Below are 25,912 nucleotides of genomic sequence, written 5' to 3' on the forward strand. Positions count from 1 at the left end.
CCACACAGGGACAGTTTCCATTCTTTATTACACAATACAGTGGTCTGGCTCCAGTCATATCCAGGACGCTAAATAAGCACTGGAGTATACTCCAGAGAGATCCAATCTTGAAAACCATTCTCCCTAATAAACCGAAAATTGTATATAGAAGGGCTAGAAATGTAAAATCTACTTTATCCCCTAGTTGTCCCATTGATGGCATGAGAGATCGCCATGTAACCTGGCTAAATGACCTTAAAGGTTATTATATATGCTCCAATTGCATTGGATGTAAGCATAGTAAAAAGAGCAAAACTTTCAAATCAAATGTAACAGGGGTAAGTTTTAACATCAGTACCTTCATTAATTGTAGGACCAATTTCTGCGTATATTTATTGGAATACCCGTGCGGGCTACAATATGTAGGCCGCACTGGGAGGCCCCTCAAACGAAGGTTCGCCGAACATGTTTATAACATTAAGAGGGGCCTTGAGACGCATAGCGTCTCTAATCATTTCAAAGTACACCATGGTCAGAACCCTGAGGGATTGGTATGTATGGGAATTGACAATCCCAAGGGCTGTTGGCGTAGGGGGGACAGATTAAACACAGTATCCAAACGTGAGAGTTATTGGATCTATGTGTTAAAAACTCTGTCCCCCCTGGGTCTCAACATTGAATTTGATCTTGGCGGCCTTTTTGAAAGATCCTTGAATATTTCTTTGCATATTGTGTATAAGCTTGCTTTCATTATGTGTCCGATATTTTTCTGATTTTTATTATTCATTTTATGATATTTTATTATTCATTTTATGATCCCTATGATTTACATGTTTTTTTACTTTTTTACATCTCCCTGCAATATGTATTACTGTAGATATTTTTAAGAGTTGAATGGATTTGACCTATATGTATATTCACTAATTGACCCCACCAGCATTCTGATGCGAAATTGCTGATTACTGTGTGCGATATAGGGTGTATTCCTTTCGTAGTACCTCCCCTTTGTAGGAAGGTCTCTTAATTGGGGTATGTATTTAAGTGTACTATTAGCCAAGCTCCGGTATCTCCTGAGGAAGTGACCTAGTGTCACAAAACGTGTAGGGAGGAGGAGCTTGGTGTTTTGATCTGATCCGGCTTCCTTAGTTCCAGACGCAGGGAGGACTTCCTGCACTGCTGACGTCACCCGTTTGCCGGTAGCGGGTGTTGCGTGCAGTGAGTCTCTCTGCTTCAGATCGGGGAATTTTCAGGTTGCGGACGGCATCCGTGAGTTGTATGACTCACCTCCATACAATGTGAGTGTGGTTTTTAAGTGTTTTTAGTGTGTCAATAAATCTTTGTTACGTATCACACTAGTATTGTCCTATTCCCTGTTCTACCGTTGGTGTATGCTGCATCGTTGACATCCACGATCAACATCGCCTACCTGAGGGGAATTCCACAAGCCAGACCACGTGGGGTCCGTGGGGAGCTGTGCAGGGACGGGACGTGTTTACAGATTCTCTCCCCTGAATGCGTCAATATTCATTCTGTGAGTAGGATTCTGCAAGTTTCAGTTAGGGACTTGTTGCTGTAGTATACTGTGTGCCTTTTTTCTGTTATTTCAGAAGCAGTGGAGACACTCTATTAAGGACACCCACCCATCTGGAACTTTAATCAACCAGTTCATCAACCTGTCCAGAAGGAGCCTTGTATCAGAGACTATCTTTGTTTGATTACTGTATCTTGGACTGATTTTAAGCGCCGGGGACACTTATTTGTATGTGTAAATGTAATAATGACTGTATAAAGTTTGGGTGTACACAAATGCATATCCATACATACCTCAACAATATAAATTAATATATAATTTGTATTAATTTACAATTAAAATAAAGTAAGAACACCCTTCATTTATTTCAATTGTACATTAATAAAAATGAAATATTAATTTTTATTGTTGAGGTATGTATGGATATACATTATTGCACACTGTAACGAAGCGGCCTTGTAGATGTGGTCAGAAAGGAGCTCACACACCACTTTCTTGTAACGAAATTTCTTTATTCCCCGTATCAGGGGTTGCAGTAATTCGGTAACAAAACAAAATAGTCTTTAACTTAAATAGCATACGTCTGCAAAACAACCGGACAGTACAGTATCTAATCGCTGGTATCCAAAAGGCAGTTTAGGCTCTCCCCCTGACAGTCTCTCTGCTCTCCCCCTGACAGGCTCTCTGCTCTCCCCCTGACAGGCTCTCTGCTCTCCCCCTGACAGGCTCTCTGCAGCCTGTTCCCTCACAGGTTGAGAGCAAAATGAGAGACAGTGCAGGAAGTTTGCTGCCTGCCTTTTAAACCTCCCCTTTCCAATCAGCTTGCAGACCTACAGTACAAGCCAGGGTGTGGTTTTGCATGGTCTGCCCAGGTAAGAGAGTTTTAACCCTATACACTCCCTCACACACACCCATACTTTATAGTCATTTTTATATTATATACCATATTAGTTCACAGAAACATATCACTTTGATCACTAAAACCTCTACTATAGTTTATGATGTGTTTCAGACATTTATATGATCCATAATATATATATTTGTATGAAACCTGTAACATTTTGTCAAGAAAGGGATAAGCCCTATACTCATTACATTGCTTTTAGGCTATTGCAAGTAATAACATATGAGTAAGCCTAACACCTGTTCCAATTTATCAATCCATTATTTAAAAAAAAAAAAAATGCCAGGACATCGTTGTGCTAACTACCTTTGAGGACATGCATTACGGGTATGGATACGTTACATTGGCATTAATGGAACGTTAACAAATTAGTGACCTTCTGAGGATCTACCCCTATATTTTAGTCAGTTAATACTATAAAGTCTTGAAAAGACTGTGAAACTATTTGTTTCAGTTACATGTTCACTCATTTTTCTAATGATTCAGTTAGATTTAAAAAAACAAAAACACAACTTTATTGGCATTGCCCTTCTGCTTGAGATATCCATGTTTGCTAATAATATCAGAGAGAAATATATGCTTAAATGTATTATACAAGACCCAAAAACAGAAAAGACGGTGCAAAACAGCGCTAAACACACAATAATAAAATAATATAATAGTAATAAGATATGATGAATTGGCAGCCAGACAAAAACTGACTGTACAGTCAGTAACTAGGCAAAGAGAAAAAGGTAAGCCGGCGCCAGTTCAAACCGTGACGTGTAAAGTCCAAATCAAGTCCTTTGGTGATGGTGATGAGCAAAGTGCAGATTTCCTCCAAAACGTGACGTGATATGTGAAAAAACAAAGAGAGAATTATGGTGCAGTATGTCAAATTGAGGACATAAAAACATATAACACTGACAACATTTAACAAACAAGACAGACTCACAACAACAACTAGCGAGACAAAAATTAATAAAAAGCTATTTAATAACAACTAATGCAGAATTCTGGATAATTTCACACACTAATCCGGGGGGGCAAAATCGTTGCCCTACTCACAGGATGCAGGATGTTTGAAAGCAGTAGGACTGGAAGCACTTTCTGTGGATCCAAGATGGCGACCGGAGCTCACTCTCTGGCGTCCCCACGTGTGGCAGATGCTGTATGGAGCTCCAGAGGGTCTGGATCAATGATGCTGCTACGCGTGTCTCTCTCTCCTCCTGCCGGTTTCAAATTCTCCTTCTCTCCTGTACCCAGCCGTGCGGTGTACTCTCCACGAATAATAAGCTTCTAAAAACGAGTCCTCCCAACGCGTTTCATGCGCATGCGCGCACTTTTTCAAGGGATGACATCCCTTGAAAAAGTGCGCGCATGCGCATGAAACGCGTTGGGAGGACTCGTTTTTAGAAGCTTATTATTCGTGGAGAGTACACCGCACGGCTGGGTACAGGAGAGAAGGAGAATTTGAAACCGGCAGGAGGAGAGAGAGACACGCATAGCAGCATCATTGATCCAGACCCTCTGGAGCTCCATACAGCATCTGCCACACGTGGGGACGCCAGAGAGTGAGCTCCGGTCGCCATCTTGGATCCACAGAAAGTGCTTCCAGTCCTACTGCTTTCAAACATCCTGCATCCTGTGAGTAGGGCAACGATTTTGCCCCCCCGGATTAGTGTGTGAAATTATCCAGAATTCTGCATTAGTTGTTATTAAATAGCTTTTTATTAATTTTTGTCTGGCTAGTTGTTGTTGTGAGTTTGTCTTGTTTGTTAAATGTTGTCAGTGTTATATGTTTTTATGTCCTCAATTTGACATACTGCACCATAATTCTCTCTTTGTTTTTTCACATATCACGTCACGTTTTGGAGGAAATCTGCACTTTGCTCATCACCATCACCAAAGGACTTGATTTGGACTTTACACGTCACGGTTTGAACTGGCGCCGGCTTACCTTTTTTTCTCTTAAATGTATTATGATACAAAAAAAAAAAAAAATATATATATATAGATATACAGTAGAGGCAACTCTTATTCTAATAAAAACCAGTGGCAATTCCCCAAAATACCCAGGAAACACCCAGGTACATTCTGAATACAAGCCTTAAACTTTCCTTAAACTAGCCCCAGCATTTCTGCATTGATTAATGGCCTATCAGATTAACAGCGGGGGTCCCTGGCAGTCCCATTCAAACTGAATTGGACTGCCAGGGATCCCTGCTGTGTTAATCCTATGGGTCGTTAGTCAATGCAGAAATGCCTTAAACGTGCCTCAAACTAGCCCAGAACATACCCAGCACATACCCAGCACATACCCAGAATGTAACCCGGCTAGTTTACAGCAAATGTTAGAATAAACGTTGCCTCTACTGTATATATATATATTATAATATTAAAAGGGCAAAAGGTGCACAAATGATCAAGTGTAGGTAATAGTGTAGTGCCCCTAAGTGCTGCCACAGTGTTTGTTCTCACACAAAGATCAGATGAATACAAGACAAACAATAAGACGTAGGGTGCAACTAAGTGGACAATTAATGAATGATACTGTATAATACATCAATGCAATCTAGGGAGAAAAACCTCAAGTGTGTGATTGCATGAAAGTCCCAGCTTTGGCAGATCCTGTGAATAACAGAAGAGAGAAAATATGGTGAAGTACTTGAAGATGAACATTTATGTGCAAATGAAAAATGGTTACTTAAAATGTAGCAGATATAATGTGCATTGTGGGTGTCTGCCACCGCATGGGCAATCAGATGGGAAATGCCAGCATCTCCTTCTTTCTTCAGGTGTGGCTCTGCTTCTGAATTCAAATTTCACGACCATTGCTCCTGATCCTGTTCCAGTGACGTCGAAAGGTACTGTTACCCCTGTGTCTGTCACATACACTTAACCCCCATGTGTGTCACAGACATTCTTCTACATGTGTCACATTCTTCCCCGTGTGTTTTACACACTTCCCCCCACATGTGGCACACACTTCACCCCACGTGTCACACACTTCCTGCCACATGTCACACACGTCACCCCATGTGCCACACACTTTACTCCCACTTGTGTCACACATTTCACCTCCACATGTGTCCACCTATGTGTCTCTCACACTTCCCCCCATGTCACACACTTCACCCCCAACACGTGTGTGTTACACACTTCCCCCACGTATATCACACACTTCCCCCCATGTGTGGCACACACTTCCACTCTATGTGTAGCACACAATTCCACCCCACGTGTAGCATACACTTTCCCCCATGTGCATCACACACAATTCCCTCCAAGTGTGTCACATACATTACCCCCTATGTATGTGTTACACACTTACCACCGTGTCACACTCTTCCCCCCACGTGTGTCACACACTTGCCACCCTGTGTCACACACTCTATCCCCCTTGTGAGTCACACACTCAACCACCATGTGTCACACATTTCCCCATACATGTGTCACACTTTTCTCAACCCCAAATGTCACATACTTCCCACGTGTGTTTTAGACTATTCCCCCACATGTCACACATCTCCCCCGTGTGTCACACACTTCACCCCATCGGTGATACACAAGTCTTCACCTGGTTGTGTCACACACTTCCCCCCATGTCACACACTTTCCCCCGTGTCATACATGTCTCCCCCCACGTGTATCACATCCATCTCTCCCCATGTTTGTCACATTCTTCCCCACCGTATGTGTCTCACAACTTTCCCCCATGTGTGTCACACACATCACTCCATGTGTGTGACATGTCTCCCCCATGTGTGTTAAAACATCCCACCATGTGAGTCACTCTCACACCTCCACATGTTACCCTTCCCCACCCCACGTGTCGCACACTTACACACTCATATGTCACACCCCCCCATGTATGTCACACACTTCCCCCATTGTATGTCACACACTTACCCCTTACTTGTGTCACACACTACCCCACCAATTGTCACACACTATCCCACAAAGTGTGTCACGCGTCTTCCCTCACATGTCACACACTTTACCCTATGTGTGTGTGTCACAGACTAAACTCCACGTGTCACACCCCCAGGTGTGTCGCACTTGTGTGTCACCGACTACCCCTTTACGTGTGTCACACACCCCCATGTGTTACACACTACCCCCACGTGTCACAAACTCCCCACCATACACACATCTCTCCCCACACACTTCATGTGTGTCACACTTTTCTCAACCTCATGTCACATTCTTCTCCCCATGTGTCACACTCACCCCATGTGTGACATACTCCCCCCCATGTCACAATTCCCCACCCCACGTGTGTCACACTTCCCCCTACTGTATGTGTGTCACACACTTTATCCTAAATGTGTTCCACACTTCCCTCCTAATAGTGTCGCACACATCCCCCACGTGTGTCATACACTCCCCTGTGTGTCACACAATTCCCCCCAAGTATGTCACACACTTTTTAATAGGAGCTTGTTGGGTGTCCAGTATGTCACACACTTTTCCCCCACATGTCACCCCCTCCCCTCACCAAGAGTAACCCCTTTCCTCCGCCAACTGTCACACACCTATCCCACCAAGTGTGTCACACATCTTCTCCATGTGTCACACACTTCCCCCATGTGTGTGTGAGTCACAGAAATCTCTGGGGACCTCACAAAAGCAGTTATTGAGATGTTCGAGAAGGAAATGAGGTTAGCACACCTATGGAATAGATGTGGATTTTAGAAAATGCATTTGGTGCCCCTGAAGCTGTGGAAGAATTGTATTTTATATTCAGGGGAATGTATCAGAGAGTGAGAAGCTATCTGAGTTCTTGAGCAGACTGGAAGTGGTTATGCTGTAAGTAGTGAGGAACAGGGTGTCAAGAGAGAGAGAGGATTTGGCCCGGGATTAAAGGGGTTACACCCCATTTCGTCACCCTCTACTCTCACCTGGGAAGCAAAGGGTTAACTGGGCTGAGGTCCAGCAATGTGTTTTTTACCCTGCTTCAATATCCAAATGTTTATTCCCCTGCAAATATGTATTGTTTCTGTTCCAGTGTCTGCACCACACCAACACTGGGATCCATCCGGGAGGGCAAGGGTTAATAGTTATTTAGTGATTATAGCCCTTTGTGTAATTGTCCCGCCTTTTCAGGCTCCATTTTGCAGCCGTCCATAGGTCGCCATTGAGCCTCCATGCTTTCTAATGGCAGAAGTAGCAGTTTTGGACCTGTTTTCTAGCGACGACCAGCAGGGGGCGTCCGAGAGGAGGAGCAGCGGTTTCCCATTGTAAGTCAATGGGCTCATTGACTTCAATGGAGATTCCTCAACGCCGGCCTCGAGGAACAGGTTGGCAGCCATCCAAACCGCAGACCGCAAAAGCGGATACAATGTCTTTAAAAAGAGTTTAATCACTTCGGTCAAGTTCAAAGACAATTGGCATGGGAATCTTAACTTTTAGGGCCCCTGGGAATAAAATTCTTTTTGCCCCTAGCCCCTAGGGACCCCCACACACAACCCCCACCGGGTCCGGGAATGAGAGACCCCATAAGGGGTCGAGCGGAGAAGGAGGGTCGCACCATTGAATCTAATGGAGGCGTGCGCCATGCATTGTCTATGGCGGCGCTGGCCATTGATTCCAATGGGGAAAAGCCGCGTGGCGTAAAAACGACAAAGTGTAAAATGCTGAAAAATTTAAGTCCATATCTCCGGTTGTGGAATGACCAGATGGAGTGTGGACGAATGTAAAGTTTTGTGTTTTTCCCATAGACTTTAATGGCGACGTTTCTCCATTGAAAGTCTATGGCAGGAAAACCTCCATTGACTGCAACGGCGGAGTTTCTCCATTGAAACCCATGGCGGCGGAGCCCGTTGTTTTCAATGGGGATTTAGTGAAAAGCTGAGATTTCTTTTTAGCGGAGATTTTTATAATAAAATATGAAACGGTTTATATGGTATTTGTATATCTCCGGTTCCGTAGGTCCCAGCGGGCTGAAACTTGGACCCTATAATGTACCACTTCTGGCATTAAGGTCGGAAAAGTTTGGATCCGCTGGACCTACCAGAACTGGGTGTTTTAATATGTGAAAATATTAAAGTGTATTGAGATTTTGGATCTGCTCTGAAAAATGTAGACTCCATCTGCTATGCTAAATAGGGCAGGAAGGGCATCCTGAAGAAATTAGCATGGCCCGGTGATCAAAAATTAACCGGTCTGATTGTTTATACTAAGGGCAGGAACAAAGGGACTGAGTGTTCTTAAGTGTCGGTCTTCACACTTACAGGGGAAGCCAGAATCTCCTTCAAAGAGATTTTGCCAGCCAGCTCGGCACCTAGGTTGTAAGAGAGGGGGTTGAAATGGTATTTAAACCAGAGTCAGCCCTTACTCAAATGGTCTTCATGTCTTCATGTGTGATCTTCATGTATTGCTGTGATGTCAACATCTGAACCTGAATTATGGAAGAAATGGCCCATCCTGTATCCTGATGGCTTTCTTGTCCTAACCTTTAAGTAAGTGTCATATTTTTTCTGTTATTTGTATATCTCGTGTGTTCACCTTTCTCAAGGAATAAATTATATTTTATCATATCTAAGCCTCGTCCGGTTCAACCCAGTTATATTTTTGGTGGTGTATTATTAGTAGCATGTCGCAAAGCTCCCATCATACAGGGTATCGCCCCTGATCGAGTTGATCACACCAAGTAGAACAATTAATCCGAGGGGTACCATCCGGAGATGTAATGACCCTATACCTGTGACTCTAAGAGCGGAAAGAGTCTCCCTCAAAGTTTTCAGACATACTGCAAGAAATACGTGATGAGGAAGAGAAGATGGCACTCCATCCTGCCACAGGGCAGCCTTCTAAGAGTATATCAGTAGCCAATAGGGATTAGGTGATAGGGCAGCCAGCATCTGGCCAGCTGAAAAAGAACAGGCATGCACCATGACCCCCAATAGACCAAGTGAGGAGCAGCCCAGCATAGGCAGCACAAGTGAACCCAAAGGGGAGATGGCGGAAATGATGACCACCATGCGAATGGAAGCATTGGCTAATGCGAACAATCAAGATGCACACGGGGAGAGGCCCAATGCTCACCTCACAGGCAGCAAAGCTCTAGATGGGGGAGAAAGCATTGGAGAAATCCTGAGTCAAAAATCGGTGAACCGGATTTCTGTTATAGATGTGCGGAAGAAGGGCATCAAGCCCCCATCATTGCCGGAAAAGAGAGAATCTGCCACAGGTGGTAAAGCAATTAATCCGCTCCAATTCTGCTTCAGGAAATGACCTTGGCACCCAATGAAGGAGATTGTGAAAAAAGGGAAATTTGTGACTAGCGCTAATGAACAAAATAAATAGATAAATTGATGTAACACACCAATGGTGAAACCTAAAACTTATAAATATAAGTGAGGCTGCCTAGATAAATATAATTAACCCAAAAGGATTAAGTATAACATAGGTACAGAAAACAATTAATCTGGCGCCAAATAGCAGTATAATAAATCCAAAATAAATATAAATATAAATGTCCAGTATCGATAAGCAGAGGACCTCCAAAGAATATCTTGAAAGTCGTCTCAAAATATGTGGGAAAAAACAAAAACAAGAACACCAATCATAGTGTACATCTGTAAAACTAAAAAAAAGATTAAAAACACTACACAGACAAAACCCGACAAACTCACAGTAGACAGACAACTGTACTAAAACAAAACTGCACCTAATTACTGAACCAGAGGCTGATTTAATAGAAAAATAAATATAAAATGCAATAATAGCACACACATGGGAAAAGGACTGATATCTGACTGCTCCGGTGGGTCAAAATTGGAATCCTACTTACAGCAAGCAGGATATAGATGGGCATTCAAAGTATCTCTGAAGCACCGCCGAAGCAAGAGATCATCCTATCTTTCATTTACCCTGGGGACTACTGAGACTTTCAACATGAGTGAAGGCAAAAATTGAGGGACAAGTATGCAACATCCTCTTGGATAGTGTGTCTCAGGTATGCATTATTTTTAAACCCTGGTTTGTTTGGTGTCTAATACATCTGCCGCGGCAACCGCAGGGGGCCTGGTCATGTGGGGCCACAGTGATGTGAGTTTCCAAAGGAGATAACTGGAGTTCAAGGACCGTCAACAGTGGTTGCACTCATATGCCCTGAAATCTGCAGCAAGGAAGAAACTAGACCCAATATTTTTGGACAACTAGCAAAGTAGTGCTAGACCATCATCAGAAGCGATTATGGCAGGACATTGATCATCCAACCCTTGTTTTTGAAGACATACCAGCAGAGGTTACGTGGGCATGACGCCGTCCTGTGCAAGTGCCCCCCAACAGTGTACACGGATAACTAGAAAAGTTAAAACTCTGTCAAAATATACAAGAGACCACTGTCATGATAGATAGTCCACCCCATGGAGGACACCCTGGAGGGTTACTGGTGAAGAGTGAGGTGTTATCTGTGCAGTCAGGGGGAAATGGAAACACAAGGAGTAGAAATGAGACCGCCCATGATATGGGAATAAAAAAAGACATGGTAGTTACCTACTTGTATAGTGCTGAAGTGGTGAGCCCCGGATGGATGAGCACATCCCATGGGGATAGATTGACCTCAGCTATGTTCAATGTTGGAGATTCTCCTGCTCCAGAACACCTGAAGAAATGGCAGCACAAGAAGATGGTTGATAGACCTGAGTTATTCTCCAATCAGGAATGGGATGTGGTGAAATCCCATAGTGTGGAGCACCAGATTCGCCTTCACAATGCTTGTCTGTTAAGGGAAAGATTACGGAGATTGACCCCGGCTGATGTGGAAGATGTGAGATGGCATCTTGAGGATCTAATGAGGTGGGCGTAATCTCAGAATCCCGTAGCCCATACGCATCACCCAGAGTTGTGAACCAAAAGAAATATGGGGTGATAAAAATATATATTGACTACTGTATGCTGAACAAGAGAACCACTCTGGACCAATATACCATGCCGCGTATAGAGGATGCGTTGGATTGTCTCTCTGGGAGCAAATTGTGTTTTTGTCTTTAACCTCCACAGCGGATATTACCAGATCCCAATGGGCAAACAAGATAAAGAAAAAGCAACTTTTATATGTCCTTTGGGGTTCTATCAACTCAAGCGCAGGCCAAAAGCAAAAAGATTGTCAGGGGCCCCAGCCCCTTTCAAGAGATTGATGGAAAGCATTGTGGAGGACATGAACATATTAGAGGCACTGGCACTGTATAAAGTGAAAACAAAAAACTTGCGTTCATAGGTGATCTGTGATATATAATAGTGACTTAAATATGGGTTATAAAATACAACCTGATAGGTGAGGTTTTGTGCTGCTGGTCAATGGGAATGGCTCAGACACCAGGCTACATGAAAACAAAGAAAAGACAGTGCAAAAAAACCATTGTGTAGTATATTAAAGATATTATTTATAATGTGAGGGTGAGTATTGCACGTACATCAAATAAAAGGGTTAATAGCATGACATGTTAGGGACATGTTACCACTCGGCAGGCACAGCAGGACACGAACACAGGTTACTTTGACGTCCTCCCTCTAGCTGCTGGTATCCAGAATCGGCATGTATAGCTCAGCGTTGGGGAACCTTCCCGCGTGTTCAAGGAGCTCCAGGCGGTGGTTCAGCAGGGTTGATCGCCGCGTTACTTCCTGGTTAGTCCACGCTAGCGTGTGACGTCATCCGGCTGCGTCTCTCGGCCGGTCGCGTCTTTGGTGCGTCACTCCTTGGCAATATGCGATCGAGTGGTCAAACGAGTCCCAGACAAGTCCCACAATAAAACAAATGTTCAGATATAAAACCACAATGGGGATATATGTAAAAGATGAAGGAACGCGCCCTCTCCTGATGTACGTGCAATACTCACCCTCACATTATAAATAATATCTTTAATATACTGGCACTGTTTGCCTGAATGTTTGAAAAGATCTTGGAAGAACACAAGGCCTGATGAAGGTACTAGGATGGCTAAGTGAGAGCGGATTTAAATTGTCACTGGACAAGTGTCAGTTCTGCCGGACGTCTGACACCTATGTGGGGCACATTGCATCTGAAAAAGGAGTGACTGCCAACTCCACTAAATTAGAGGCATTGTATCCTTGCATAGGCCAAAACAACTGACAGAACTGTGGCCCTTTCTGGAGTTCTGTGGATACTACAGATGCTTCGTCAATAAGTTCTTGGCTATAGTGAAACTGTTGACCTACAGTGGTGGCCGAGCTGACTCTAATGGCTCTAGTTTTAAAATAGCGCGGGCGGTGCGCGGGCTGTCTCCGGCCGAAACCGGGCCGGTTTCGGCCGGTTTTCCCGCGCCTCGGGCGCTTTCAATAGAAAGCGCCATTAGCGCTTATCTATTGAAGCGGCCGCCGCGCGGGAAACTACGTTTTTAAACGGAGAACGGACCCGCGGCTAGCCCGCTACGATCCCGGCCAGCTCCTGGCAAGCTTTAGACTGAGCTTAGCCGGGACAGTAAATGCTATCCGCCCCCATGAGAATGCAGTATTACCACTGGAGCCAACAGCCAGAATTTCTTCACGATAAAAGAGCCATTTGGAGACAAATGGACTCCTAAATGTGAAGAGGCTTTCCAAGCCTTAAAGGACCATCTCACTAATGCACCAGTGCTGGCATTTGCTGACCCACAAAAATCGTGCATGGTTCACGTGGATGCCAATCTGCAAAGATTAAGGGCAGTACAGTATCAAAAACTTCCTGAAGGGCTTCGGTCAGTGGCATTTGTGAGTCGAGTATTGGCACCCTCAGAGAGGAACTACCCAGTGCACAAATTAGAATTCCTAGCATTCACATGGGCAGTACTGGAAACGCTACATGATTATATATGGTTATATAGCAAATGATTATATATGGAGCAACGTTCGTAGTGCACACGGAGAACAACCCACTTACCTACATTCTATTCTTGGCAAAATTGGATGCCAATTAGTCTACAAATTAAGGCCACCACTAGTCTAGGCAAAATCTACTCTGGTTGGACAAAGCCATGGTGCACTACGGTCAGGGTTTCCATTGAGTCAAGTAAACCGGCTGCTGGTGTGGTTCCCATGGTCATTGGGTGGATGTGGATGATCTGGTTGTCGCTGTGTGCGAAGCTGACCAGCGGAATGGGGTGCTTGGGTAATTCTCCATCCACACTGGGATTCTGATATACACTGCTCTGTGTATCATACAGATACACACTGCTCTATATAAAATACAGATACACACGCTGCTCTGTGTGTAATACAGATATACACTGCTATTTTTACAGCTGAGATCCAAGCTCGTGTGTATCTACTATGTATTTTGGAAATTTGTTTGTCTGTTTGCTATGTATTTGGACACCTCTTTAGATATCATAACCTAATTTTGCATGATTGTTTCTGAGATCCAGGAGCAGATTTTTGTCTGTTTGGATACAATTCCTTTTTAATCAAGTTGGCAGACTGAACATTTCAAAACTGCAGTGATTTTAATCAAATTCTGAAGGATTGTAAGTATAGTAGCTGGACTGAATTTAGAAAATACATGTTTTGCACTTTATGTTGGATGCTCCAGATTGGTAACTGGAAGAAATGTGTACGGAAAAAATTAAAATATAATGTACCCAACAGCATTAAAATAAAAATTCATACATTTTTATTTCATTAATAAATTAACAAATGGAATTATCCATTTATAAAATCCCAGTATTTTGAGATACTACTGTATATTAATAAAGTCTTGTTTCTCTCATCTATCTGCACCTTCTCTGTCTTTGGACTGACATTGTTATAAAGACACACAATATTCTATCACACATTTATGAACTCACACTGACATAGTATTAATAACAACACAATGACAACATTTTATATTCCAATCATACATATGAACACACACTGACACAGTGTTTAAGTGCCTTTATTATGTTATGTTTAGAAGACATTTCTAACATTAATATTCCCAACATGTCAGCTTGTTCTCTCTGCGATTGGTGACAGAGGCTCCAAATGAAAGTAATACATCAGCTCACATTATCTATTGTGTTTCCCTCTTCTCTTTGCTCTGATTTCAGTCTGCTTTGATATTATCGGCTTTTTTAAAACAAACCGATCTCTGACTTACCTGAACCTGAGAGGGAAGAACTTGCAGGATTCCGGAGTAAAGTATCTCTGTGAACAACTAAAACGCCCAAACAGTAATGTTCAGGAGATGAGGTGAGAAATGATCTATTAATATATACTAATTTATATACTAGATTATTGTAAGCTCTTTGGGCCAGGGTCTTTAGCCTTATGTTGGCATTTACCTGTTGCACTTATTACCATTGTTTGTAATGTATATCACTTACAGTACCTTGAAATGTGCTGTACACATGGTTGGTGCTATGTAAATAAAATTATACATGCTTAGAAATACTAGTGAGGTATACATACCTTCCGAATGTACCTATTTAGCAGGTACATTACCTATTAATTTTGTCCTGTACCTGGTAAAACCAGCTTTACCTATTGTACCTATTTCTATCTGAATTGTGACACTGTCTGTCTCCCATTGGTTGAAACTCAGAACTTTCAGCTCATGACACTTGCACCCTTGATTCTTAACCATTCAGTGTAGTCAGCAACCCCAAAAACCACAGACACCTTTAAATTGGGTTCAGAGAGTTAAAGCCTTTTTTTAAAAACAATAGACCACCAAACATCCTTGGACCTGTTCAGCAAGTGCCCCAAAACCTTGGAACCTGATCATGTTCACCACCGCTACTGACCCAGTGAGCACACTTGGTTCATAACCCCTGGGGTCCCTTTTAGTAGGACACCTTCAGCCCCGCGGCACCTGGCATTGACCTAAGACTGCCTCCTTTGAACCACACACATGTCTCCAAATTAGCAGCCTAGGAAAAAAAGATATGTATGCACTACTCCAACGCCGGGACAATTTGACCCCTAAAACTTGCCTTGCCACTGTCATCAGTAATGCAGCCTCCTCTAACCAACCTGCAACCCAAATTAACTATATCCAAATTCAGAGAGGTGAAGACAATCCTCTGAAAAAGGCCAACCTTTCCCTTTCCAAATCCTTATGCCAAAATGTTCTTCCCACCAATGACCTCAGAGATCTGTCACCCCCGGTTGAGCTTTCTCCACTCCAGCCCCTAGCCTCCTTAAACCGAGCACCCTCCAAACCAGCAGTAGAACAATCTCTTACCACCTACAATTGCCTACGGGAATGGTACTGGACACTGGTCCACATCCACTGACAGCATCTGGCCCGGATCAATTGCTACCCAATGTTTAGCACCAGAACCCCCTGGACTGCCCTCCTTCTACTCTCCCACGTAATCGCCTCCATCCGACCTCCAAAAAGCAAACCTTTTCCACTTCCAACATACCCCAAAGAACATCCTGTAAAACTGACCACCCCACCCAGAAACTCTGGTCCTTCTCCTCCACCCCTTCACCAGCCTCCTGACCAATAAGTTCTTTGTACGGTTCCTCCATTCTAACAGTTCCGTGAAGAAAGGGGTATACCGGCTAGCTGTTGTTCCACAAAATTGTCTGATGCATGCTCTTTATATCTAGCTAAAAGGAAGCCCACCATTTCCAGAACTCACTCTTACAAATCCACTTCCCCTGACTCACCCACAAACTCTTGCCATGCTAGTCAGACCCTCACTTTTGCTGCCCAGGCTGTAGGCACACCTTAATTTACACAATCAGCCCTACATCCCCATTTGCCAAAGCAAGCATGGGCAAACCAAAATCCTCAAGAATCAGACTGGGCACCACACGAGCTGCCGATGACTCTACCACACCCCTGGCCCCAACCAATTGTGGCACTGTTCTGCCTTCCACTGCCCTCATTGATAGCTTGCTCAGACACTCTCCAGCAGATTGTGACTCCAAAGACCATCTCAGCTGCCACCAATGCTCCTCCTGATTTTCAGGGGCCCTGCACTTGCTGTGCTGGTCCCCACTTCCTCCATGATCCCGTAGGGGGGAGAACCTCACCAAGGGGTTAGTGGGCTGAAAAACTCATCTGAACCCCTCCAACAGTTTTCCAGGCTGACCACCCAGAACTCTCTCTCTCTAGGCTTACCGGGGCTTATTTATTTCAAAGGCCTGCTGGGGCCCCTGTCCTCCTGGGGCATGCTTGTGCCTCCCTCTGCTTTGGGCCTGCTGGAGCCCTTGAACCCCTGTGGCCCACTGAGGCTCCTGTCTTCTTGGGACCAGGTAAGTCCTCTTGATGTCTGCTGGGATTTGTTGGGGTCATGGACAGATAAACCTGACTCCATGCTACTCAACTCTCAAGCAGGCCTCTTCCCTCCAGCTTCCCCTTGGGCCACCTTTCCAGGTCTCAGGCATCTGCCAGGGTTGAGATTATCTGGGGGGGGGGGGGGTGACTTCTGTCAGACCAGTCGCTTCTCACCAACCACCTGTGCTGGGACCTCCGAGACTGTGCTCACTGTGCCACTCACTCCTGACCCAACAGGCCTCTCCTCCTCTTTGATCCTGCTGACGTACAAATTAAGTGTCGAGCTGGGGAGGCCCTGCAACCAGCGCCATGCTGCTTCATCCCTCTTCTGATCTCTTCTAACAGCCTCATGTGGACTTTTGCCACTGCCTCAGCCTCCACCTGGGCAATCCTTTTTGGCACCTGCACTACTCTGCCAGACCTCCCCTAGTCTCATCTGCATGAGAGAAAATTAACCAAACCTTTAGAGAAGGTGGGCAGGGAGAGAGAAGTATGCATGAGGCAACCACATCAGAAATACCCTATCCCGTCCCTCCTACTCTTCCTCCCCTCCCTCAAGGCCTCACCCTACAGAAGGAGAAGGAGAAGGAGCAGCTCAGTGAGTAAAGACACTGACTGGCACTGAGTTTGAAGCTGGGGAACCTGGTTCAATTCCCGCTGTTGGCTCCTTGTGACCTTGGGCAAGGCACTTTATCTCTCTGTGCCTCAGGCACCAAAAACATATATTGTAAGCTCTACAGGACAGGGACTGTGTCTGCAAAATGTCTCTGTAAAGTGCCATGTAAAACTAGCAGCGCTATACAAGAACAAACTAATGTTATTATTATTATTATTACAGGGCCACTCAGATCAAGGGCCATGCTATCCCTCCCCCACTGGTCAGGGTTCTCTTTACAGCTTGAAGATTAATGACTGATTTGAAAAAATGTGTATAATGCTGATATACATGCTGCTCTGCGTATAATACTGATATGCACGCTGCTCTGTGTGTTATACAGATACACATGCTGCTCTGTCTATAATCTGAACCCCTCAGTCTACATCTGTGTCGCCCAAAAGGTGGACAGCCTTTAGCACAGCCAAAGGGTGTGAGCCGTTTGCTGCCGTTAAAGCTGCTCTATTTCTGTCTGAAACTCACCAGCCATTTTATCAACTGTACCCAATTTTCCAACTCTAACTGTCCATGAAATGTACTGTTCATTTAATGGAACCATGTATTGTTATAACTCTGTGCCCAGAACATACTTGAAAACGAGAGATAACTCTCAATGTATTACTTCCTGGTAAAACATTTTATAAATAATACAGATACACAAGCTGCTCTCTGTATAATACAGATACACACTGCACTGCATAGGATACAGATACACATGATGCACTGCATAGCAAAGTGTAACACAAGCTGCTATGGGTATAATACTCAAACATATGCTGCTCTTTATATAGAACAGATATACACACTGCTCTGTGTATAATGCAGTATTAATTTTCCCTTATTATGTTATATTACATTTGAACCAGGAATATTCTTGTACTAAATCCCAACATGTCAGCTTGTTCTCCTTGTGGTTAGTGACAGAGGCTGCAAAGGACAAGTAATGAATCAGGTCACATTATCTATTGTGTTTCTCTCCTCTCTCTGTAGTTTGGTTGAGTGTGGTCTGACCTCAGCCTGCTGTAAGGATCTCCGCTCTGTTATTATTACAAACCGATCTCTGACCAAAATTGAACTGAGTAATAATAAGCTGCACGACAATGGAATAAAATGTCTCTGTGAGGGACTGAGACACCCAGACTGTACTCTGCGCGAGCTGGGGTGAGAACTGTACTACCGGTATTATTATATGTACTATTGTAGATGTAACCAGGTCCCGTCTGGTCCCCCGCGCGTTCCCCCCCTCCTCTAACCCTCCGGTGACTGCGGAGATTGTTGCGGGTGAGTGGGTCGCCGGAGACCCGTGGCGAGCAGTGGTACAGGGCGCTGCCATGACAGAAGGCTCGCACATGTGCAGCAGAACGCCCGGCGGCCATTAGAAGTATGGCGCATAGCGGCAGCCATTAAGGAGCAGGTCCGCAGGTGAACTACAAGTCTCATAATGCCAGGGACTGCGGATCAGGTGACGCTACACAGCAAATAGGGTGCTCAGAATCTCCTGCAAGGAGATAGATACATTTGGCACACTGGGGGAAGCATGCCAGTCAGAAACAGGACAGCAAGGAGATAAGTAAGGTCAAGGGAAAAGTGCTCCACTGGGCTAGCCCAGATTACCCCCTTCATGTCCCAGCTAGGCCCCAACCATCTCTAGCTTGTGGTGCTATAGGGAAAGCCCCTAAGATAGGGACATTCCCCTTCGCCTGCTAGTGCCTGTATCAGTTGCAACGTGACGGACGCACGCGATGTGCGCGGCCTGCGGCTAGGCCTGGACCAGGTCCAACCAAGTCAGGGATTATCCTGATGTTGTACACTCCACTCGGGAAGCCACCCAATGTGGAGGCAGATCTTCGTTGGAACAGACGGATCGGTTGCAAATGACTACCCAGCGGCACCCAGGTGCTGGAGCGCCCAGGAAGGTATCCTCATAAGTGCACCAACATTCACGTGGGCAGCGCTGTCCCACACTTGGGGGTGGAAAAGGCTCTTGGGGTCTGGACACTGGGACACTGGTGCCCCTGCTCCCAAGTACTGTGGGAATATTCCATGGGTCGATATATATAGAGCTATTGCCTTTTCTGGTCACTGTTATTGTTTATTACCTCCCAGTAAATACTGTTCCCCATACTCTGTGTGTGTATTACTGGGCATATTTGTTACGATGTGCTCACCACAAACAAGGCGTGACCGCAGGGCCGAGGTGGGGATGGATATAAACACCACCCACAGCCGCGTGGGCACGTCTGGAGTGTAGGTTGGTCGAGGTAGCCGGGTTGGGGTTGGAGAGGTACGGATAGTCAATATACTTGCCGGTGTCTGGGTTGGAGAGGTACGGATTTTTGCAGGTACTATTAACCGAAGTCTGAGTTGGAGAGAGGAGAATGGTCATTGTACGGAAGCCGAGGTAAGGGTTGGAGAGGTGCGGATTGTTGCAGGTACTATTAGCCGAGGTCTGAGTTGGAGAGAGGAGAATGGTCATTGTACGGAAGAAGAGGTAAGGGTTGCAGAGGTGCGGATTGTCGTAGTTAGCCGGGGTCAGGAGTACAGAAGAGCGGAGTCCAAAACAAGCCGAGTCAATGACAGAGAGCTGCGAACAAAAGAACAAGACGAGACAGTGAGGCTAGGAAGTGGTGAACACAACAGAACATTGAATTATGCTCGGCCAATGTGCAGTGGCACAGCTGAGCATATAAGGGGGAAGGCAACAAATGAGGCAGGAGGTGCAGAGAAGGTGCGTCCAAAGTTGCGGCTACAATTGGCCATACTGTGATGCAGGATAGGTTTGGGGAGGTGCTCCGGTGAAGAGTGGAAGGTGCGGGTCCTGCGCCCACCGGTCGCATGGCCATGGTGTCGACGCGTGGGCGGAGTCCAGGGCGACCGGAGAGAGCATATAGCTGAGGACGCGGTGCGCGCACGAGCCCCGCATGGCGGGTAGTCCCTGAGGAGGTGCCAAGGCTGACGGGCTGCACGGGAGAGGCGGGAGACCCAGAAGCAAAGAGAGGTGAGCGGGGAGTGCGCCGAGGGCGGCCTGACTCCCCGATACTCACAGAACCCCCCCTTCAGGAGATACCTTCGGGCATCTCCAGGCAGGTTTGAGAGGGTATCTCTGATGAAAGGCCCGTACGAGTCTGAGAGCGTGAAGATGGTGATGAGGGACCCAGGAGCGTTCCTCTGGTCCAAAACCTTTCCAGTGGACCAGATACTGTATAGATCCTCTAGAGATCCTGGAATCCACGATGGACTGAATCTCATATTCCTGTTGCCCTTGTACAAAAAGGAGAGCTGGAGGTGAGGAAGAATCAGGAAAGCGAGAACTCTTGAAAGCATGTTTCAGTAGGGAGACATGAAAGACAGAGGGGATCCTAATTGACGAGGGAAGATTTAGGCGATATGCCACCGGGTTGACCCTCTCTATTATGGGAAAGGGTCCAAGGAACCTGGGTGCCAGTTTGAGCGTGGGCACCTTAAGGCATATGTTTTTTGATGACAACCACACCTTATCTCCTGGACTAAATTCCTGAATCTTGTGCCGGTGACGGTCCCTCTGAAGTTCCTGTCTGGCTGTTGCGATCTTAAAATTTTCCTTAATCCGTTTCCATGACTCCTGTAGGAAATGAATTCTGCTATCCGCAGCCTTCAGAAGAAGATGTGGCTATCGGAAGGCAGGATGGGTGGAATCCGTAGTTAATGAAAAATGGTGACTCTCGGGTGGATTCGCTGCGCAGACTATTGTGTGCAAATTCATCCCAGGGAAGTAGGTCCGTCCAGTTATCCTGGGTGTCAGAGATGAAACAGCGCAGGTATTGTTCCCAAGACTGATTAGTTCTCTCTCTCTCTGTCTGACCGTTAGTTTGGGGATGATACCCAGAAGAAAAATGTAAAGAGATGCCCATCCTTTGCGAAAAAGAGTGCCAGAACCTTGAAACGAATTGAGAACCTCGATCAGACGATGATCTGTGGTACCCCATGCAGACGAAAAATCTCCTTGACTAAAATGTCTACTAACTTGGATGAGTTGGGAAGACCTCTCAAATAAATGTGTGCTTGTTTGGAAAAGCGATCCAAGACAACAAGAATGGTGTTCATCCCCTTGGAAACAGGAAGCTCTACTATAAGGTCCATAGACAAATGGTTCCAAGGGCGATCCGGAATAGGAAGAGGAAGTTAGAGTCCAGGTGGGAGTCTTGCTTCGAGCACATGTTTGGCACGCATTGACGAATTCTTTAATGTCCCTTTGAATGCCGGGCCACCAGAAAGTTTGTTCCACAAGATCGGTGGTCTTCTGGTACCAGGATGTCCAGAAGATTTAGAGGAATGACCTCATTCTAGAACTTTCCTGCGGAATCGTGGAGAGATAAAAAAAGGCGAGCCTCCGGAACTTCGGGATCCTCAGGGATACGAGATTGGTTTGATAGAATGTCGTCCAGTACGTCAAACGTGTTGGCGGAGAGAATGTACTTAGAAGGAAGAATAGTCTCCAGATGATCCTTTATCGTCCACCATGAACTGTTGTGAAAGAGCATCAGCTTTGACATTTTTGGAACCAGGTAAAAAGGAAATTATATAATTGAAGCGAGAAAAAAAAAAGCTACCAGCGGGCTTGTCGAGCACCTAGGCGACGAGCGCCCTCTATGTAAAGCAAATTTTTTTGATCGGTTAAGATGGTAATAGGGTTCTCCGTACCTTCCAACAGATGTCTTTATTCTTCGAGAGCAAGCTTGATGGCCAGTAGTTCCCTGTTCCCAACGTCATAATTCTGCTCAGCAGAGGAATTTTTTTTAGAAAAAAAAGCACAAGGGTGTAGCCTGGCCTGAGGTGATCTTCTTTGTGATAAGATGGGTCCGGCCTCGACATCAGATGCATCCACCTCCAAGGTGAATGGAAGTTTGGGATCCGGATGTATGAGGATGGGCGCAGACATGAAGGCTCCTTTCAGGAGATCAAAGGCTTGAATGGCGTCTGGCAGCCAGTAAGCAGGGTCCGCTCCTTTCTTGGTCAAGGCAGTAATGGGAGTTACATAGAGAAGAAATTCCGAATGAATCTGCGCTAATTCGCGAAGCCTAAAAAACATTTAATGGCCTTAAGTGTAGTAGGGTCGAGACCAATCCAGAACTGCCTTTAGTTAGGCTGGATCTATGATTAACCCGGAGTCAGAGATGATATATCCCAAAAATGACGTAGAAGTTTGATGAAACTGGCATTTTTCCAGTTTGGCAAAAAGATGGTTTTCACGAAGGCGTAATAGTAACTGTTTAACGTGACTGATGTGTTCTTGGCATTACTTGGAAAAAATCATGATGTCGTCCAAGTAAACAATAGGGAACTGATTAAGCAGATCCCTGAAGATCTCGTTGATGAAGTCTTGGAAGACAGCAGGGGCATTGCAGAGGCCGAAGGGCATGACTAAGTACTCATAATGTCCGTTTCGTGTGTTGAAGGCCGTCTTCCATTCGTCCTCCTGGTGAATCCTTACCAAATTGTAGGCACCACGCAAGTCCAACTTGGTGAAGATGGTAGCCCCTTGAAGACGATCAAAAAGTTCAGAGAACAAAGGCAAGGGATAACAGTTCTTAAGGGTAATCGTATTAAGTCCTCTGTAGTCGATTCAGGGGCGAAGAGATCCATCCTTCTTTTTTACAAAAAAGAATCCTGCTCCGGCTGGAGAAGAGGATTTCCGAATGAACCCTTTTTTTTTAGATTTTCTAGAATGTAGCCGGTCATTGCTTTTGTCTCCGGTAGTGAGAGCGGATAAGACCTTCCCCTGGGAAGAACTGAACCGGATAAAAGGTCAATAGGGCAATCGAAGGGACGATGCAGTGGTAGAACCTCTGATCTTGCCTTGTCAAAGACATCACGGAATTCAAAATATACCTCAAGGAAAGAGCTCTTCTCATCTCCGGGAGTGACGGATCCACATATCTTTTGGGTGGAGACCGCGCAGTCTTCTGCACAAAGGGTGCTCCACTGAATAGGTTCTTTATTGGTTCAGTCGATACGGGGGTTATGGTGTTGGATCTACGGGAGACCCAGGATCACTTTGACGGAAGAGGTGTGAATCACGTCCAGATGGATCTCCTCCATATGATCCTCACCGGTCTGTTAGTGGGAGAGAATAGTCTGCAAAGAAATTAAGGCTGGTTGTAACGGCTGACCAGTGATAGCTTCTAATCCAACCGGGATCCTCTTGCGGACATGTGGGATGTTATTCCTTTCAACGAAGTCTTGGTCGATAAAGTTGTCTCCAGACCCGGAATCCACGAAGGCTAAGGCGGTGGTCTGAAAACCCTTACCAGTAAGAAAAACTGGAACCAATATTCTGGTTAGCAAGGTCTTTTTGGTAATAGGGGAAGTGGAGAGTGTTCCCAAAGAGATTCCCCTGGACCTCAATGGGAGCTGGCTTTTCCCGACTTATGAGGGCAAAGGAGTACCTGATGTCCAGAGTGGCCACAATACAGACAGAGTCCGGTGTTGCGTTGGTGTTGCTTCTCAGAAGGAGATAGTTTATTGCCACCCAGTTGCATAGGTTCGGGAGTGTCGGAGAGGGAAGATTCCGGCGTTCCGGGATGGAAAGAAGGCGATCTGGGAGCAAGTTGGCGATGACGGGAACGATCGGACCTCCTTTCTTGCAACCGTTGGTCTACACAGATGCAGAGTGCGATAAGATCCTCAAGATCCATTGGGCGCTCATGTGCAGCAAGTTCGTCTTTTAATGACTTCGAAAGGCCCTGCCTGAAGGCCGATGAGAACGCCTTTTTATTCCACGCGGTCTCCGCAGCAATGGTACGAAATTCAAGAGCGTATCTGGCCACCGGACGGTTTCCCTGAGAGATATGAAAAAGAGAGGAAGCAGCAGTTACCTTGCGACCAGGTGTGTCAAAGACTCTACGGAATTCCCTGGCGAATAGACCGATGTCCTGAGTAAGGTCCGATCTTTGTCCCCAGATGGGGGAAGCCCAGGCCAGAGTGTCATCAGTGAGTAGTGAGATAATATACGCTACCTTGGATCTGTGGGAAGGAAAGCGAGAAGGCGTGATCTCGAACTGGATGAAGCACTGGTTTCAGAACCCTCGGCATCCATGCGGATCTCCAGCATAGCGGTTGGGAGTCAAGAGTCTGGGTTCAGAAGTCGTGGACACAGACATAAGGGTAGGCATAAGGGTTGTAGAACCCGATGGAACAGTATGGGATGCATATGTATATGTGTGTATATATATACAGTATAGATATGTATAATACAGGTATACATGTTGCTCTGCGTAAAATAGAGGTACACACTTCTACTTTGCTCAGCTGAGATACAAACTCGTGTATGTATAATACTGTATATAAATAAATCAGGTCACACAAAAAAAACTATTGTGTTTCTTTGATCTTTCTGCACTATGCGTCTGTGATCTGACATTGTTATAAGCATACGCAATGACACAATATTTTATCACAATCAAATACATATGAACTCACACTGACACAGTATTACACACACACACACACAAAAAAGAAATCCGGCGCCTCACACACTCAATGAAACAGTGATAGTCCTGACCATATGGTATGAACCAGTCCTGTAGTGACTATAAATCCTCTGAAGGTTCTTGATGGTTGTCTCACCACATAGAAATAAAAAAACAAAAACCAATCATAGTGTATTACTGTGTAGAAAACTAAAAACTATAAACTAAAAGACAAAACATACAGCACAATTAAATTGAAACAACTATACTAACATTAAACACCTGCAAATGGCCTACTATAAAAATAGGTTTAATAAAAAGTAACATACACATATAGGTAACAAAGACTGCAGTCCAGATGGGCAAAATTGAAGCCCTACTCACAAGATGTCAATAGGATATAGGCACAGCAGCTGATGTCTCTACAGATGGTATCCGCTTTTGGGGTTGGGATACCCACCGGTAAGGGACCGTTCCCCGGCTGTGCGGCCCACTGCTGAGACGAAATTCACAGGAACCACACAAATAATCAAAGGATTATATACAGACCCCTGTAGTTGCACTCAAGGTAAATGACAAGAGAATATTGATGTCAGTAAAGGTATATGGCAATAAATGGCCAAATCCCAAAATAGGACACTCAGACAAAATGGTCGCACTACTAACTAAATAAAATAACAAAACTTTAACAATCTATGCTATAAAATCCAACGAAACACAATAAAAAATGCATATAAGTGCATTAGTAAAATCCCCACGTGTATAGGGTAACGGAACTAATTGGACGCTAAATGTACCAGATAGCTGTAGTGTAGTCAAGATTGCTAAATAGCAGGCTGCAGACAAAAGTATGAGATATACACAACAGAGTGGATAATGCAGTATGGGGATAGACCTAAAGAGGTTCTATGTAGGTACACACTGTGAGTAAAAGTGATGGGTTGTTCTACTCCCTAGACCGTCTCAATGGGGTCACAAATGTTGGGGGATCCCAAAAAAACCCTTAACTCAAACAGCGTATCCCCAGCAAAACCAACTCCTGCCGCAGGGTAAATAACTCCAGCAGCGGGAGCAAAGGGAGGGGACCCGCAGTGTATAAATGCATCCAGCAGTGAAAAAACACACCTCAGCACAGTATGTACTGCTGCATGTGTTTAATGATGGTAATAAAACCTGATGAAATCAGTCACGATGCATA

At 45.1% G+C, this 25,912-nt stretch overlaps 3 protein-coding genes across 4 annotated transcripts in view; all 3 read left to right on the plus strand.

Moving 5' to 3' along the window:
• Positions 1-25,912, plus strand: part of LOC142464336 (uncharacterized) — an 898,100-nt gene that overhangs the window by 171,162 nt on the left and 701,026 nt on the right. The gene's annotated exons all lie outside the window — the stretch shown is intronic.
• Positions 1-25,912, plus strand: part of LOC142464299 (uncharacterized) — a 397,523-nt gene that overhangs the window by 166,821 nt on the left and 204,790 nt on the right.
• LOC142464323 (NACHT, LRR and PYD domains-containing protein 3-like) overlaps positions 1-25,912 on the plus strand; it is an 86,428-nt gene that overhangs the window by 34,856 nt on the left and 25,660 nt on the right. The window contains exons 3-5 of the mRNA XM_075567817.1: positions 5,192-5,260; positions 14,429-14,570; positions 18,257-18,427. Of these exons, the coding sequence (XP_075423932.1) occupies positions 5,192-5,260; positions 14,429-14,570; positions 18,257-18,427 (382 nt within the window). The remainder of the gene's footprint in view (positions 1-5,191; positions 5,261-14,428; positions 14,571-18,256; positions 18,428-25,912) is intronic.

This window comes from Ascaphus truei, chromosome 12 (assembly GCF_040206685.1).
Source record: "Ascaphus truei isolate aAscTru1 chromosome 12, aAscTru1.hap1, whole genome shotgun sequence".
Classification (NCBI taxonomy): Eukaryota; Metazoa; Chordata; class Amphibia; order Anura; family Ascaphidae; genus Ascaphus; species Ascaphus truei.